This window comes from Lathamus discolor, chromosome Z (assembly GCF_037157495.1).
Source record: "Lathamus discolor isolate bLatDis1 chromosome Z, bLatDis1.hap1, whole genome shotgun sequence".
NCBI lineage: Eukaryota > Metazoa > Chordata > Aves > Psittaciformes > Psittacidae > Lathamus > Lathamus discolor.
Window position 1 is genome coordinate 24515714 of NC_088909.1, and position 14610 is coordinate 24530323.

The 14610-nt window shown below is 53.1% G+C and overlaps 1 protein-coding gene across 1 annotated transcript in view; it reads left to right on the plus strand.

Annotated features, from left to right (window-relative positions):
- Positions 1–14610, plus strand: part of LOC136005868 (hydrocephalus-inducing protein-like) — a gene marked incomplete at its 5' end in the record, with an annotated part of 48548 nt that overhangs the window by 4447 nt on the left and 29491 nt on the right. The window contains 5 exons of the mRNA XM_065663761.1: positions 274–408; positions 958–1157; positions 2010–2134; positions 3592–3782; positions 13151–13240. Of these exons, the coding sequence (XP_065519833.1) occupies positions 274–408; positions 958–1157; positions 2010–2134; positions 3592–3782; positions 13151–13240 (741 nt within the window). The remainder of the gene's footprint in view (positions 1–273; positions 409–957; positions 1158–2009; positions 2135–3591; positions 3783–13150; positions 13241–14610) is intronic.

Here is a 14610-nt window from a genome sequence, read left to right on the forward strand (position 1 = left end):
TGTTCTTTGGGCTTGTTGAATACGCAGGTGACTTGAGGTACTGCATCTCCTTCCTGCTGCCTTCAGAGCAGGGCGTGTTGTTCCTACTGTCTCTGTGCTGCAGCTGTGTAGCTCAGCAGAAGGGATTCAAGTCCACCCTCGTGTGTTACGTGCGTGTAGCTTCAGAGCTAAAAGTGTTTTGGAAAGGTGGTAAGGAAGGATGTCACATGGCCTGTCCTGGTCCCTTCTCATGTTTCCACAAGCGACAAAATCCTACTTGTGTCTTCCCTGCAGGTTCCTCGTCTGCTGAACGTCATCCTGGGGAACTCTCCTTACTTCGAGTTGATCAGCCCGAGTAATGAGGACTATAAGGTAGCACCGGGCATGTCTTCAACCTACCGCATCCTTTTCAGACCTGATGAGGACAAGGTGAGAGTGGAGGTCCCGAGAGATGGCGCCTTGAGGGGAAGGTGAACCTGCAGGGCTGGGTTCCAAAGCAGGCATGTGGTGTGGGTTTTGAAGAAGTGGCCTGCGTTCAGTGGAGTTGCACTGGATCTAGACCTGGGGGAGACTCTTTCCTGGGGGTGAAGGTTGTGCTCCCATAGGCTGGAGGCTCTTGCCTGTTTCAGGCTGTTTTCCCCTTCAGTGGTGGAATATTTAACGTAACGTCTGTTGGCTTCAGGGCTGAGAGTCTGCTGCCTGTGCATGGCCTTTTCCTCATCTTCTGTTTGCTGCTTAAATGTAGTTCAATACTCTGGCCTACCCTCGGGCAGCATGCCTGTAGAAACTAAAGAGGATCTGCCCCATGGTCCCTGGCTGCCCCTGCTTGTGAAATAATCTGTAATGAAAGGCCGTGAAGGTAAAAAGTGCATGTACATTGCCGAATGCTACTGTGAGAGTCACAGAAACCAGCAGCTCTTCTTCTGCCATGGGCATGGTGCTAAAGGCACTGTGCTGAGATTGTTTCTCTCCCTGCAGGATTATTTCGACGAGCTTATCATCATCACAGAGAGGGAGAAGTTCTTTGTGCCTATCCGAGCCATAGGTGCCCGAGCCAGCCTGGACTTCCCTGAGCAGCTGAACTTCTCCGAGTGTCCAGTCAGGTTCAGCACCCAGAAAACTCTGCTGGTGCGCAACGTGGGGAAGCGGGAGGCTTGCTACAGCATCACCACTCTGAGGTAAAGGAGCTCATCCCTTGTGCAAAACGCAGTTGCGTGGTCATGGGCTTGTAAACTGTGAGAAAAAGGAGGCAGAGCATCTGAGGTGCTGGAGATGGGCAGGACACGTGGGGTTTGCCATTGCTTGCAGTGTTTTGAGAAAGCTCTGCAAGCAAGTTTTACACTGCAGTGGTGTCTCCAACGCAGCATCTTGCAGGTCTGATGCTGTTGGGTTGGAAGAGGCAAGGTAGGAAGGCAGCTTGACTGCTGAAGAAGGTGCTGTGTGGCAGAGGACAGTTCGAGGGGCTCAGGTCACGGATCCCAAACACAGCCTCAAGAAACAGGCAAGCAATGAGCTGGTGAGAGGCACCACCACAGTAAATACCCAGTGAAGTCTAGCATCTATTTGCAAGGCGCTTGCCAACTACTCTACTGGGTAATAGAGCGTGTGTTGAGAGCTCCTTGACAAGGGTTTTAAGAGTTCCCGAACTTCGGCAATGAACTATTTCAGTCCCAAGTTGCAATAAAGAAATGGGAAGCATTAGGAAAGTTTTAAGTGAACTACACAAAAAAGCAGAATTCTGAGTAACTGGATTGCACGTGTGCAGAGGTGAAGAGCTGAGAACTGAGAACTGGGTGCAGAGTGTGGGGGGCTGGGGTCGTGGTATACCGCGGGATCTTCTGAGGTCTGGTTCTCTTTCAGCAGGGAGAGTCACCCGCTCCATTTCTGATCCTGGATGTTCTGGTTTTCTTGTACCGACTGTGGTTTGCTTGCTCCTTGCTTGCACAAGTGAGCTGAAGCGAACTAGACTGCAAACTTAACGGAGGGCCCGGGTCTCCCATACAGTCCTGATCTCTCTCTTTGTGTTGCAGCCCTTTCTCTGTGGATCCCTCCATTGGGACTCTTGGCGTTGGAGAAGCGATGGAAGTCACGGTGGAATTCCACCCACCGAAGACCGGTGTTTATACGAGTCCAATGATCGTTCATTATGACACAGGTAAGCGCGTGGTGCACCCTCCGTGTGTCCTTCGAAACAGAGCGCTGTCTGCGCTGTCTGTCATCATCTGGTGGCTTCATTGTCCTGTTGAATCCCGTCTGCAAGGTTCCTTCACGCTGAGTAGAGCAAAGCTCCCCTGCTGGCTGCCAGATATTCCTGTGCTGGAATATTTCAGCCTGTAACAAGGCAGGCAGATCTTCCTGCGCACGGTGCACCGGGGGCGATGGCGAATATTCTGGGTGCTCCATTGCAGAAGAACTCACAGCAGGGAGCCTGACTGAAAAGGGGATGGCTTTTAACGTGCAAGAGAGCTCTCTGAAGAGCCTGCAACCTGTCCCCTAGAGCTCTCCTGACGGGTCATTGCTTTTCATCCCGATCTGTTGTGTTACAGTTCCCGGGAAGGCCTTTGAGGTAGAGACCCTCTTCTTGTGATGTGCTGCATGGGTACAGTTGGTGCTGTGCTGAGAGCTGGGCCATGCTGAGGACTTGTGACCAGGAGGAGCAGTAACTGTGGCAGCGGTAGCCATTAGGGTGCTCTGAGCTTTGCTGTAGCCTGGGAATGATTCTGTAGAAACCGCCTTGTTAGCAGCAGTTCTTTAGTGGTGAGGTTTATGAGCAAGCTGCTGCTAGGGCTGGCTGGAGTCAGTAATGTGAGGGTGCAATGATGTCTGAAGGTAGGTCGTGAACACCACCTTGGAGAAACACTTTGAAATGGCTGTGCTGCTGTGCGTGTTGCTCTGGTGCTGGAAGTAAGTCTCCAGCCTTCCAGAGGACACTTACCCTAGTGAAGGGACTCACTTCTCCGGTGGTGAAGTGGTAACAGCAGCACGTTTGACAAGGAAGAATGTGCGGGCAGTGGTGAGGCACCTGGCTGTGACCGTAGCAGGAGCCAAAGAAGGAGTTGGCAGATGGATCCGAGGGCCCTGTAGCAGCCTGTTGAGTGCAGAGCTCAGCACAGAAGCTGCTCTGTAGTTTCCATTGTTGTTTCTGCCCTTCTCCATTGCATTTCAAATGCTCCCGCTTGGGTTCTGAGATCAGAGCTATGCCCAATATTTCAGGACCAGGAGATGAGGATGACACGACACTGGGGGCATCTCCTGCCTGCAGGAGACCCTGGGCAAGGCATGGCTGAGGTGGCGCTCCTCAGCATCACTGAGTGACTTGGATGCAGAATTCCCTGTGACCTGAGTGGGATGGCAGCCCAAAGGGCACCCGGGCACATCTGAAAAGATACATCTCCACGAACGACCCCCAAAATAAGGTGCCTAAGGTGGTGCCAGGACATCCTCATGCTGTAGCATGTGCAGCTGTCAGGATATGCTAAGTGTCCTGATCCGGGGAACTGCTTATGCAGCTCAAAACTGCAGCTCTTTCTTCTGTTGCCTGCAGATTGCTCTGTTCCTTGTACTTCCGTCAGCAAGTGAGATGAGGCGAGACTTGCTTTTGCTTTGTTCCAGGTGAAGATGTTCACAAAAGCCTTTGTGGAACAGCTGTAAATGTCAACATCAGGCTTGACAAGAGCTCCTTGACAGTTGAGAAGACTTCTGTCACGCTGTCAAAGCTAAGATCCCTGGTCATCCACAATCAGAGTGCCATCACGGCCCACTTCCAGTGGAAGCGTTTTGTTGATCTGGAAGAGGAGGAGCGGCAGAAGCTGAGGTTTGTTTGAGAGATTCGTCTCAGAAAGATAGATGCCCCAGGGGAAAACTAACACACGGTCTCAGAGGGCTGTTGGGGCTTTTGAACGGATTAGGGCACGTAAACCTATGCACAGCGTGGAGCTTAACCCTTGCCATTGCGGTCCCAGCCGTGCTACAGCTGAGGATGATGTTTTGGGGAGAGAAGGTTGAGTGCAATCACTGGATTGCCTGAGAGGGCAAACTCACGTTTGGGAGCGGCAAACTATTGAGTTCAGAGATCCGTGCACTACGGAGGGTCCATGAGGCTGAGGAAGGTGTCAGCACTCGGTACGTGGGACTGCACTGAGCAGTAGCCCTGAAGAGCTGCAGGTGGCACAGCTATTGTGATACTCTAGCAGTTTCTTCTTTGATAAGCTGGCAGGCTCCTTTTCCAGTCACAGGCAGGGTAGAGTGCTTGGTTGGCCCAGAAGGTGGAGGCCGTCCTGCCGTAGGCTGGGGAATTGCCTTTCAGTGTCCTGGTTTCTGGCCCAACGAGGTGTTTCTCCCCCTCCTCATAGGCTGGGCAGATGTGGAGGGCTCTGCGGGGAAGGGAGGGCAGCCAGGACTTGGAAGTGCTTTTGGGCTTCAGCAACCTGTGTCATCGTGGTGCTGAGAGATGGGGCAGGTTCTTCCAAGGGTGTCTCTGGCGAAGCTTTGAAATTGCCATTTCAGGCAGCAGAGAAACACTCACAGCCTGGGGGGATGCACTGGAAATGACACTTTAAAGCTTATGTGACTTGGGCAATCCTTGTGCGACTTTTCAGGCTCAGATGGGTGCAGATATACAGGAGTTAGTCTGAACCCAGAGCTGATCAGGAAACTGCCTTGAACTGCAGCACTTCTCAAGGGCTTTGAGCACATCAAGTTCAGCGTAATTAGGCCAGAAATGCCTCAAAGGCCAGAACTAGTTTTCCACTGTTGTCTGTTTTTAATGACACAGTGTGTGAGTTCTGTGCAAACGCACTGAGTTAAAAGAAAATCTCGTGAGCTTGCCTTGATTCTTCCCTGGACCATTTCTTTAGCATCTCTCCCCACCTGCCTGTCTCGGACTGGACCCTGGGTGATCCTCTGTCCCCTCAGAAGCCACCAGCTTTCCCCAGAGTTCACTTCAACCTGATTTTTTACGTATGAGACTTGCTGTCGTGCCAGTCTCTGTCCTTGACTCTGAGCACGACGCTTGGTTCCTCCTTAATCGTAGTTTTGGGGATGGTCCAAGGTCACTGTCCTGCTGTCAGAGAAGCTTTTGAGATCTCAGAGGAGAGAGGGCCTTTTCCTGAGAGGAGGCAGTGCAGGAGCCTGTGTTGGGATGTGACCCCAAAAGACATGGCCCATTAGAAGGTGTCCCTCCTGCAGCGCTTTTGGGGATGTGATTCTGGCCTGCTGACGGAGCTTGAGTTGAGGGCTGCTCATGCCAGTGTGTGGAAGCCCTCCTCATGCACAGCATGTGCGCGAGGCTCAGTGTGTGTGCAGCAAGTAACGTCCTTGCCTGTTTCCCTTCTCTTTGCGTTTGGATTTAGCTGGGTGATGATCGTTCACACGGCGTTGCCTCGATTTGCTGCACGTGGAGCTTTCCCCTGGTCCCCCAGTGCTGTCACCCGCTGGTTCTTCATGGCCAGGGGACTGGAGCGTGAAGGGGGGACAGCAGTGTGCCAGCAAGGAGCAACCGCTCTGCAGCAGGGCTCCCCTTTCATCTCCCGCTTGTGATCTTTAAACACTAGAATGATTTCTGCTGCAGCCGCCAATAAAGGGAGAGGTTAAGTGCATCACAGCTCTGCAGTGGAGGCCAAAACGAGGGAAAAGATGAGGTGGTTCAAGATTCCACGTAGGGTTTGCATTCAGAGATGCTGGTCCTGACTTCTTTACTAGGTGATGCTGGGCAGAGTGCCTTCGTCTCTTGGCACCTCTGTTTTCATGCTCAGAAACCCATTTGTGTCACTGAAGTGATGGGATGCCCAAATCCGTTGCTTTGCTTTGGAAGTGCACCGGGATCCTCTGGTGGAAGGCAGTGCAGATACTGTCTCCTCACCCCTGTGGGTGCAAAAGGGAAGGGGAAAAGTGTGATGCTGGTAACGAGCAGCTGAAAGCCAGTTGCTTCTCCCCTCCCAATGCAGGAGGCTTTTCCTTGAGGGCTGCCAGCTTTAAGAAACCTCTTGTTAGCTCGTCAGTGAGGAGTAAAACTCCTTGCTGTGCTGGGAAGAACGGCAATAATGGGATCCATGTGGGAGCCTGTGTCTCAGGGTCAGCCCTGTGCTGAGCTGCTGCTCTTCCTCGCCGAGTGCTTTGCTGCTCGTGCACTGACACGACAGGCTTTGCAAATCTGCTGCTTATTCAATTATCTGCTTGGTTCGTCTCTCCCATGGCACAGGCTGCAGAGGCTGGAAGAGGACAAGCTGGTTGATGTTCCTACGGAGCACGGGCTGGTCCCCCCTCTCAGAGAACACCCTTCCCTTCCCATCTGCAGCTCCCAGAACCAGGGGACAGAGGTGCAGGGAGGCTCCATGCCTTTCTGCAGTGATATTTTCACCATTGTGCCCATGGTAAGTGATGGCTGAGAACCTCCCTTCCTGCTGCTCCTCCTCCTTCTCATCTCTGAAGGAGGTCCCTTGGCAGATCCCACATCAGCTGCTTGATGTGCCAAGAGAGGAGACATCCGGTTTCTGGTGAGGCTAGGGGCACTTGTTGCAAAAAGCATTTCTGAACAGCAGCAAGAGCCGACCCCAGGCTGGGCTCTGCTGCAAGGGCTGTGAATTAAGGGCACTTCATGAGTGTCCTCACAGTGTTCAGAGGTATCAGTTATTCTCCGTAAGGACACATTCCCACGTAGCGCATGGGGGTGAAGAAAGGACACTGGTGCACTGTTAGTTCACATACTGACCTGCAGAATGCAATGGTCCTGGGTGGAAAGGAGGCCAAATTGAGCCCAAGCACATCAATCCCTTCGTAAAACCTGGATTTATACCACGTCTGAGTCTCCCTTCCAGTGTCGTCTGTGAGCCTGGACACGAGGCTGGCAGGTTTAAACGGGCTTTGAGTTCTACTGCAGATAGGTAGAGAAAACTGCTCACTTTCCTGGTGATGCCAGCAAAAACCCCATGGCCTTCAATCAGCCAGAGCGTGCCTTCTGAGTATTTGCATGGTCTTGAGATGAAGAATGGCTGCTGTCTGAGCAGCGCAGCATCCCTTCTCATCTTGGAGTAAACCCTGGAATAATCCCAACCTCTTCTTTCTTTTACAGTGGGTGAAAGTAGTTTATTTTTTCTATTTTGTTTTCCGAGGAAGGGGCTGCTGTTCTCTTCTTGGTTGCTCCTGCAGCCCATGTAAGGCTGAGAGGTGCCTTTCCTTAAACCAGTTGCAGGAGGTGAGAGCCTATAGAAACCAGGGATGCCTCCTGAAATGTGTGGCAGGGCTTCCTGGGACTGAGCACCAGTGCCAGGATCCTCTGCGAGAGCAGCAGAGAGTTGCAGAAACTGGTAGCGTGGCCCAGACTTAAATCCGCGAGCAAGAGCTCAGTCTCTTCTGAGGGGAACAAACTGCCCCTTCCGGGTGCCAGTAAAGGCGAGGAACTTTGGAAGCTGCTGCTTCCAAGCTCTCCTGTAAATCCTGTTGGCAAGCGTTGCTTGCTCCTTGCTCTTTGCTGATGCTCTAAATAAAGGCTTCCAGGGCTGCAGTGGAAACAAGAATGTGATGTTTGAAGATAAATGGTTTGCTGTCACTTCTGTTTCAGGAGGGAGATGTCTTGCCCAATTCTTCCCTTGAAATCAGTGTGATCTTTCAGCCCAAAGAAGCCAGAGTCTACCAAGAGACAGTCTACTGTGACATCTCAGGTACAGCTCTTTCCTCCTGCTCCTGTTCCCACAGAGGAGGTAGAAACACTCTTCCAGCCCACTCGGACCTCATGTAGTTCTGGAGGGCTCAACAGGGCAGTGCTGGCACACGCCGCTGTCCCCGTGGTTCCCGGTGGTCTCCTGTCGGAGGCCAGGGCTCAGGATGCCTGGCTCTGCCTTCCTGATCCCAGAAGTGACCAAGCAGTGAAGGAATAAGCTTTCCCGCCATGGCTTTGCCAGCATTTGCAACACAGCTTTAGTGAAGGAGCACCAGGCCCCTGTAGACCAGTTACGTCCAAGATGAGTCTTTGTGGCGTGGCTCTCTCCTCCTTCTCGTGCTGCTCACTTTGTGTGCAGAGTAGGCTGGGATGGCAGTGAGAGCTCATCCAAAATTTGAGCCAGGATTCAGGCACCTTAGGCTGCTTCAGTGGCTGAGAGCAGCCTTCAGACTGAAGATCTTGTGCTCTGTCATCTCTAGCAAATGTAAGGGAAAGGACCCACCTTGGAGTTTAGCTGTAAGCCTTGAGGTCTCGGTTGCCTTTGCACCAAGGGATGTGCACGTTAGCAGTACATTTATGGCTTATGTGATCTGCTCAGTGAGAAGGCTGGTTTCCCATGACTGGAGAGAGAGCCTTCATCGGGGACTGGAGAGATAAGACAAGTGCTGATGGGTTCGAGCTTAAACAGGGGAGATTTAGTTTAGATATACAGAAGAAATTCTTTCCTGTGAGAGTGGTGAGGCACTGGAAGAGGCTGCCCAAGGAAGTTGCTCCACCCGTGGCAATGTTCAAGTTCAGGCTGGATGGGACTTGAAGCAAGCTGCTCTAGTGGAAGGTGTCCCTGTCCATGGCAAGGGGTTGGAACTGGATGATCTTAAGGTCCTTTCCAACGCAAACCATTCTGTGGTTCTCTGAGACACCGGCCCAGGGGGTTGGTTAGAAATGAGAAAGCAGCCCCAAGGCGTATGTCCTGAGGGACGAGATGGGTCCCGTATCTTCTCCTGGAGCATCTAGAGCTGGTTCCATCCAGCCCAGGGACCGGCAGCAGCACTGAGACAACCTGGAAAGTGCCGGGTAGCAGAGGGAATTGCACTCACAGAGATTTCCCTCCACAGGCTGTGAGACCAGGCTGCCCCTGTGCATCAGCGGGGAAGGCGTCGGGCCCCAGGTCCAACTCAGCTGTGACCAGCTGAGCATCGGGGAGGTGACTGTTGGCTCAAGCCACAGCTACAGGGTGAGCAGGACGGGGCGCAGGGCATGGGGTGGATCCGGATGGCTCCCGGGCAGCAGCGAGCCTCGTGGAGCTGTGGGATGGGTCTGAATCAACTTGGTGGTGCTGAGCAGGCGCTTGGCACTGCAGGTCAAGTGGAGTGCTCTGTGTCAGGGGAATAAGCCCAGAGTGGCTCTGTTTGTGTGAAGTTATCCCTGCTTTGCATGGAAAAAATCCCCGAGGCAGAACTCGTCCTGTTGTATTTGGCAGCAGCGCTCAGCATCTTCTGCCTTTTACAGATGTTAATTGCTAAACTAGAAAAGAAGTGAGCCTTCTGTAAGCAAAGAGGATTCCTCATGTATTTCCATGTTGCCTTCTCGCTGCTGCTGCAGGTGTTCCTGCTCAACAGAGGAGTTACTGAGACTCCCTTCAGCGTGGTCCCTCCGGAGAGAGCTCTGGGCTCCTGCTTCACCTTTGGCCCCCGGGAGGGCATGCTTTTGCCTTTTGATCATCAGGCCATCTGGATCTCCTTCAATGCCAGTGTCGTGGGGCAGTTCACAGAGGAATTCCAGTTCAATGTGAAGGGATCCCCTGAGCCTCTGACGCTGACTGTGAGGTGAGGAGGGTTCTAAGAGCTTGGCGGCCACATCTGTAGCTCTCTCTGGGTAGTCATCTCCCACCTACCTCATTTGCTGATGGAGCAGAGAAAGAAAAGGCTTGTCTGAGGTCTTGATCTTGGCTCTCATCCTGGCATCTCCACACTAGGAGCCCACACTAACCTTGACTCCAGTTTGACGCTGACTCCTTGCGACCGCAGCAGCAAGTGAAGTGGAATTGTCAGCAAGAGGGAGCCATGGAATAGGTTGGGTTGAACACACCATTTGCTGTGGTCCTTGATTTTGAGCTGAGAGGCAGAGCTGGCATTGGTTGGCATCAACCATGAAATAAATTAATGGGTGTTGTGCAGCTTCACGTGGTGATTCAGGTGGATGTTGGTGAGTCCTAGAGTTTGGAGCCTTCAAGTCTGCTGAATTTAAGGGCAGGTGAGGAGATGCGGTGTGTTCAGGTTCCGTTATGCCTGCAACTACTTGAAAGGAGGATGGAGCCAGGAGGTGGCTGGTCTCTTCTCCCAAGTAACAAGGGAAAGGACAAGAGGAAACGGCCTCAGTGTGCGCAGGGCAGATTTAGACTTGATGTTCGAAACAGTTTCTCCCCGAAAGGGTGGTCAGGCATTAGAAGAGACTGCCCCGGGCAGTGGTGGAGTCACCATCCCTGGAAGTGTTCCCAAACCGTGTAGACGAGGCCCTTAGTGACACGGATTAGTGGTGGGCTTGGCAGCGCTGGGGTGACAGTTGGACTTGATGATCTTAAAGGTCTTTTCCAGCGTAGATGATTTGACGATTCTGTGTTGGGTGGTTTAAGACGTGTTGCTCTTGGATGGGTCAGCTGGTGCCCTGGTGGTTGGCTGATATTTTCCTCCAAGATTCAACTGTCCGCTCTGTTGAGCTGTTGCGGCTCTTGTCAAGGGATGTTTGGGGCTCCCCCGGCTTCGTGTCTCAAAGTCCTGCCCCCATAAAGATTGCGTGGATCAAGATCTTCTGAGCAAGGTGTTCCTGTACTCCATGGGAAGAGCGGTTCCAGCTAAGAAATGCCAAAGCAGGAAAGCTGTGGCTGGGAAGGGTAGTTACATTGAGTGTGCTTTACTGGGGACACCCCTGTGTCCAACACATTACAGATGGGGAAACTGAGGCACACAGCCATCACTTGTTTGGTGTCCTTCCTCAGGCCATCAACAACCTGGGGGCATACCCTGCATGACACTGTGCCCCAAGCCCCACAAGCAGCTATGGGCTGCTGACCGCTTTGCTTTGGCTGCCTCCCGTCCACCTGGATGCTGTGCTGAGCATGAGGGTGAGGGCTTGATGTGAAACCCCCTGAGGTTCTCAGGCCGGCTTTTACCCACCGGAACGGTAAGGAAAGCTGAAGGCTTTGCAGTTCTCTTTAACCGAGGCCATGTCTCCTCTGCCTTTGTCCTCACAGTGGCTGTGTCACTGGGCCGGCGTTTCATTTCAATGTATCGTCCCTCCGCTTCAGTGAAGTCTCCTTTGGTGAGTGTGCCCTGGGCTTGGGCTGCAGGGTGGGAGGTCTGAGCCTTACCCAGATGGAGCACTTGTCCAGGACAGCATTGTCACTTGTGTTCCTCCATAGCCGCCTTCAGCATGTGAAAACCAGGACTGCCAGCTGCTAGGCAGTATTTTGCCATCATGAGATCAAACAGAACCAGACAGAATGGCACAGAGCCAATTGAATGGTTCAAATAGAACGGAGGGAGTAGAAAGTCAGTGTTCTCTGGTGTCCCTCACAGTCAGTCCAGCCCCAATCTGCCAGTCCTCAGCAACAGAATGACTGTGAAAGTCTTTCTTGTCCGCGGCCAACTGGAGAAGGGAGTTGAAGGCAAGTTGTAGGTGCCCTGGGTGAATTTTGCTGTTGTGAGGCAAGGGCACCATTTACCCACCTGACCATTAGCGTGAGAAATCAATTAGTGCTGTGAGGCCAACTCGTTGTCAGCTCCCAGGTAACATGGCCAAGCAGTAGCTCCGCATTGGGCGCCCATGTCTTCAGACATGGGCTCCTCCTTCCCCACCAAAAGCCCAGCTCTGCTGACAGAGCTGGCGGCTGTGCACCCAGAGCTTCTCCACTGAGATGCAGATTCTGGTTCTCCACCTCAGTCTCGCAAAGGACTTCTCACTGAGATGGTCTCAAGTTTAAATGTGAACTCAACCCCCCAGATCAGCTGCGATTGTGTCAGTGGCTTCCATTATGGAAAGCAAGTACCAAAGCTGAAGCCATGTCAGCCTTTGTGGGGTAATGAAAGGCGGTGTGCAGCATGGCCGTTTGTCCCCACTCCTTCGGGAGGGTGAGACACAGGTCCTGCTTGTTCTTGAGCAAGCATCAGGTTTGCCTCCAGTGAAGTGGGCCGTGAGCTGCCACAGGCTCAGTCTCGATTGTCCCAAACCAGGAGATGCACCGAGGTTCCTGTCTGGAGAAACTGCTTCAGAGTGCTCTGCATCATGCTGTGGCTGCCAATTTCATCTTTCCTTTCCTTTCCTGGATCATCTCTTTGATGACAACATACTGCTTTTATTTCTCGAAAACTGTGGGAGTGTTTGTGGAGTTCACAGGGACTTTTCTGGACTGACTTTTGAGAGTAAATGTTCTGGATGCACCGTCATGGTTGAGAAGGAATTGGTGCTGGTCTGGGGGAGGTGAGAGCTCCTCACAGTTAGAGACACTTGTGTCAGAGTGGCATTTCTGTGTGACAAGCGTAAAAGGGACCGTCATTGACGACGACTTCCCCACAGAGCTTCTCAATCAGCTGTAATTGCCATTGAAAGGAGGCAAACTCCAAGCGCAGTTTTTTATCACCGCAGGATGTCCACCCCAGGAGTCACGGGATAATAAACTCCTGTTGTGTCCTTTTCCCAGGCTTTCCTCGCACCCTGTGCTGCCGCCTCACTAACACTTCCTCGGTGCCCTTCAACTTCAACCTTCGCATTCCTGGGGACGGCTCGGGAGCACCCAGCGTGACCAGTTTTGCTCAGGTGTCAGACAGCACTGGTCCGTCGTGGAGAAAGCGAGCCCCAGGTGCCAAGAAGCCAGCTGAATTTACTATCAGGCCCTGCACAGGGACCATCTGCGCCAAGGGACACTTGGATATCCAGGTACGCAAAGAGTCCAGCCCTGTGTGCTTCAGAGGTGGAGCTGGAGCTTCGGTGGCATTGAGGGGGCTTTAGCACTGCTGGCTCTGAGCATCCTGCGAGTAAGAGTTGGGCACTAGTGTTGGGCTCTACATCTGCCCTGGCAACGCAAAGCGCATTCAGTAATTCTGGTATTGTCCAAAGACTTCTGTTACTGCCAGAGACTGTGCTCTACACATGAACCAGCAGAAGAATTAAAGGCAAACATCACAGAATCCTAGCCTGTTTTGGGTTGGAAGGGACCTTACAGCTCATCCAGTTCCAGCCCCCTGCCATGGGCAGGGACACCTTCCACCAGACGAGGCTGCTCCAAGCCACATCCAAACTGGCCCTGAACACCGCCAGGGATGGGGCAGCCGCAGCTTCTCTGGGCAACCGGTGCCAGGGCCTCAGCCCCCGCACAAGGAAGAACTTCTTCCTGATACCTCATCTTCCTCATATCTACTAAATCCTCCCTTTCCTTGCTGTGGAAGGAGATGTGGAGGGCACTGCATATGGCCGATGGGTTTTGGGAGTGATGAAGTATTTGATGCTCTTGTCTTCCAGGTCACCCTGTGCTCCAACACCGTGAAGAGATACAAGCTGGCCCTGGTGGTTGATGTGGATGGTGTTGGCAGAGAGGTGTTATCACTGCCCGTCAGAGCCAGGTACCAACGCTTCCCTTGCAGCCCCTCTTCTTTCCCTATGCATCTGCCAGAAGCAAGTGGTGCTGCCTTGCGTAGAGCTGGCTGGCTCCAGCTCCAAACGAGGAGCATTGCTCAATGAGCTAGTTCTGCCCAGCTAGACAGGAGAACAGCAGCGCATGGAAAGCAGTCCATGATGAGCAGCACTTGTGCTCAGGCACAGGCACGGCCCAGGGCCTTCTCCTACAGGAAACTGTGATTATATTCCTTATCGGCCTGCTCTGGGGGCTTGAGGTGTAATGTTTCCAAAGGGCCGCCTCTCCTCCTTCCTGCAAGCGTTGGACTTGTGCTGGGTTGTGGCCAGAATCCAGGACTGGTTTGGGCCACAGCAAGCAGCTGCTGCAAGCTGTTGTCTGCCTCAGTTAAGGAGGGGCCGTGCAGACGGGCAAGGGGCTTAGGGCAGGACTGGTGAGGGAAAAGTAAAGGCGAGATCTTGTGACAGACAAAGTAGTCCTTGGTGTGGAAGGTGAGCTCAGGTTTTTGTGCTTCCGTCTGGCTCTGCTGAGCATTGATGTTCTCGGAGTTAAGCTCAAAGTTGTTCTTGCTTCAGCCACATTCAGGCCTGTTGTGCTGCGGTGGGCGTCAGTTCAACGGCAAGAGGGATGCATTTCACCGGTGCTGTTCCCTCTCCCGGGCAGAGTTGTGCAGTCAGTGCCTGGGCTGCAGTTGTGTAGAACAAGTGCAAATGGGAGCAGCTGGCGTGCGGACCCGTGGGGAAAGGACCAAGGCAGCCACAGGGCCTGGGAGAGGGTTATCGCTCACGACGCAGGGCAGGTGGTGGCCTGCACCCTGCGTTGCTGGGGTAAAGGGCTGGATTTCAGGCAGGGACACAGCGGTGTTTTCCCTGAGACACTGGAGTCTGGTGTTCCTGGAGCCTTGGCGAGCGCTGCTCCTCGGTGGGAAAGCTCCCTCAGAGCTCACACCTCGCTGGGGCCATTGAGAGGGTCCTTGCGAGCCTCCTGGGGCAAAGGAGGGGCAAAGCTGACCTGGGACAGGGCACCGTGCTCTGCCTGGGCACTGAGCAGCTTTTGTGATGCTGAGACTCAGGGTCTGCCCCTCTTTTGCAAGAGGTTGTTGGGTAAAAAGAAGTTGAAGGCTGTTTCTCACTGTAGGCGTATCAAATGTCTCTTTGACGGTGACAAATGGGTCGTGCTCCATTTGGTGCTCATTGAGAAGTAAACAAGTAAGCAACGCTGTGTCAGAATCTAATTCCCTTTTGCTCATCTCTCTGCCTAGATGTGTAATTCCCCCGCTGCGAGTGCTCCACCCGGCTCTGACCTTTGGACGATGCTCTCTCAAAGTCCCTTACCAGCAGATGCTGAC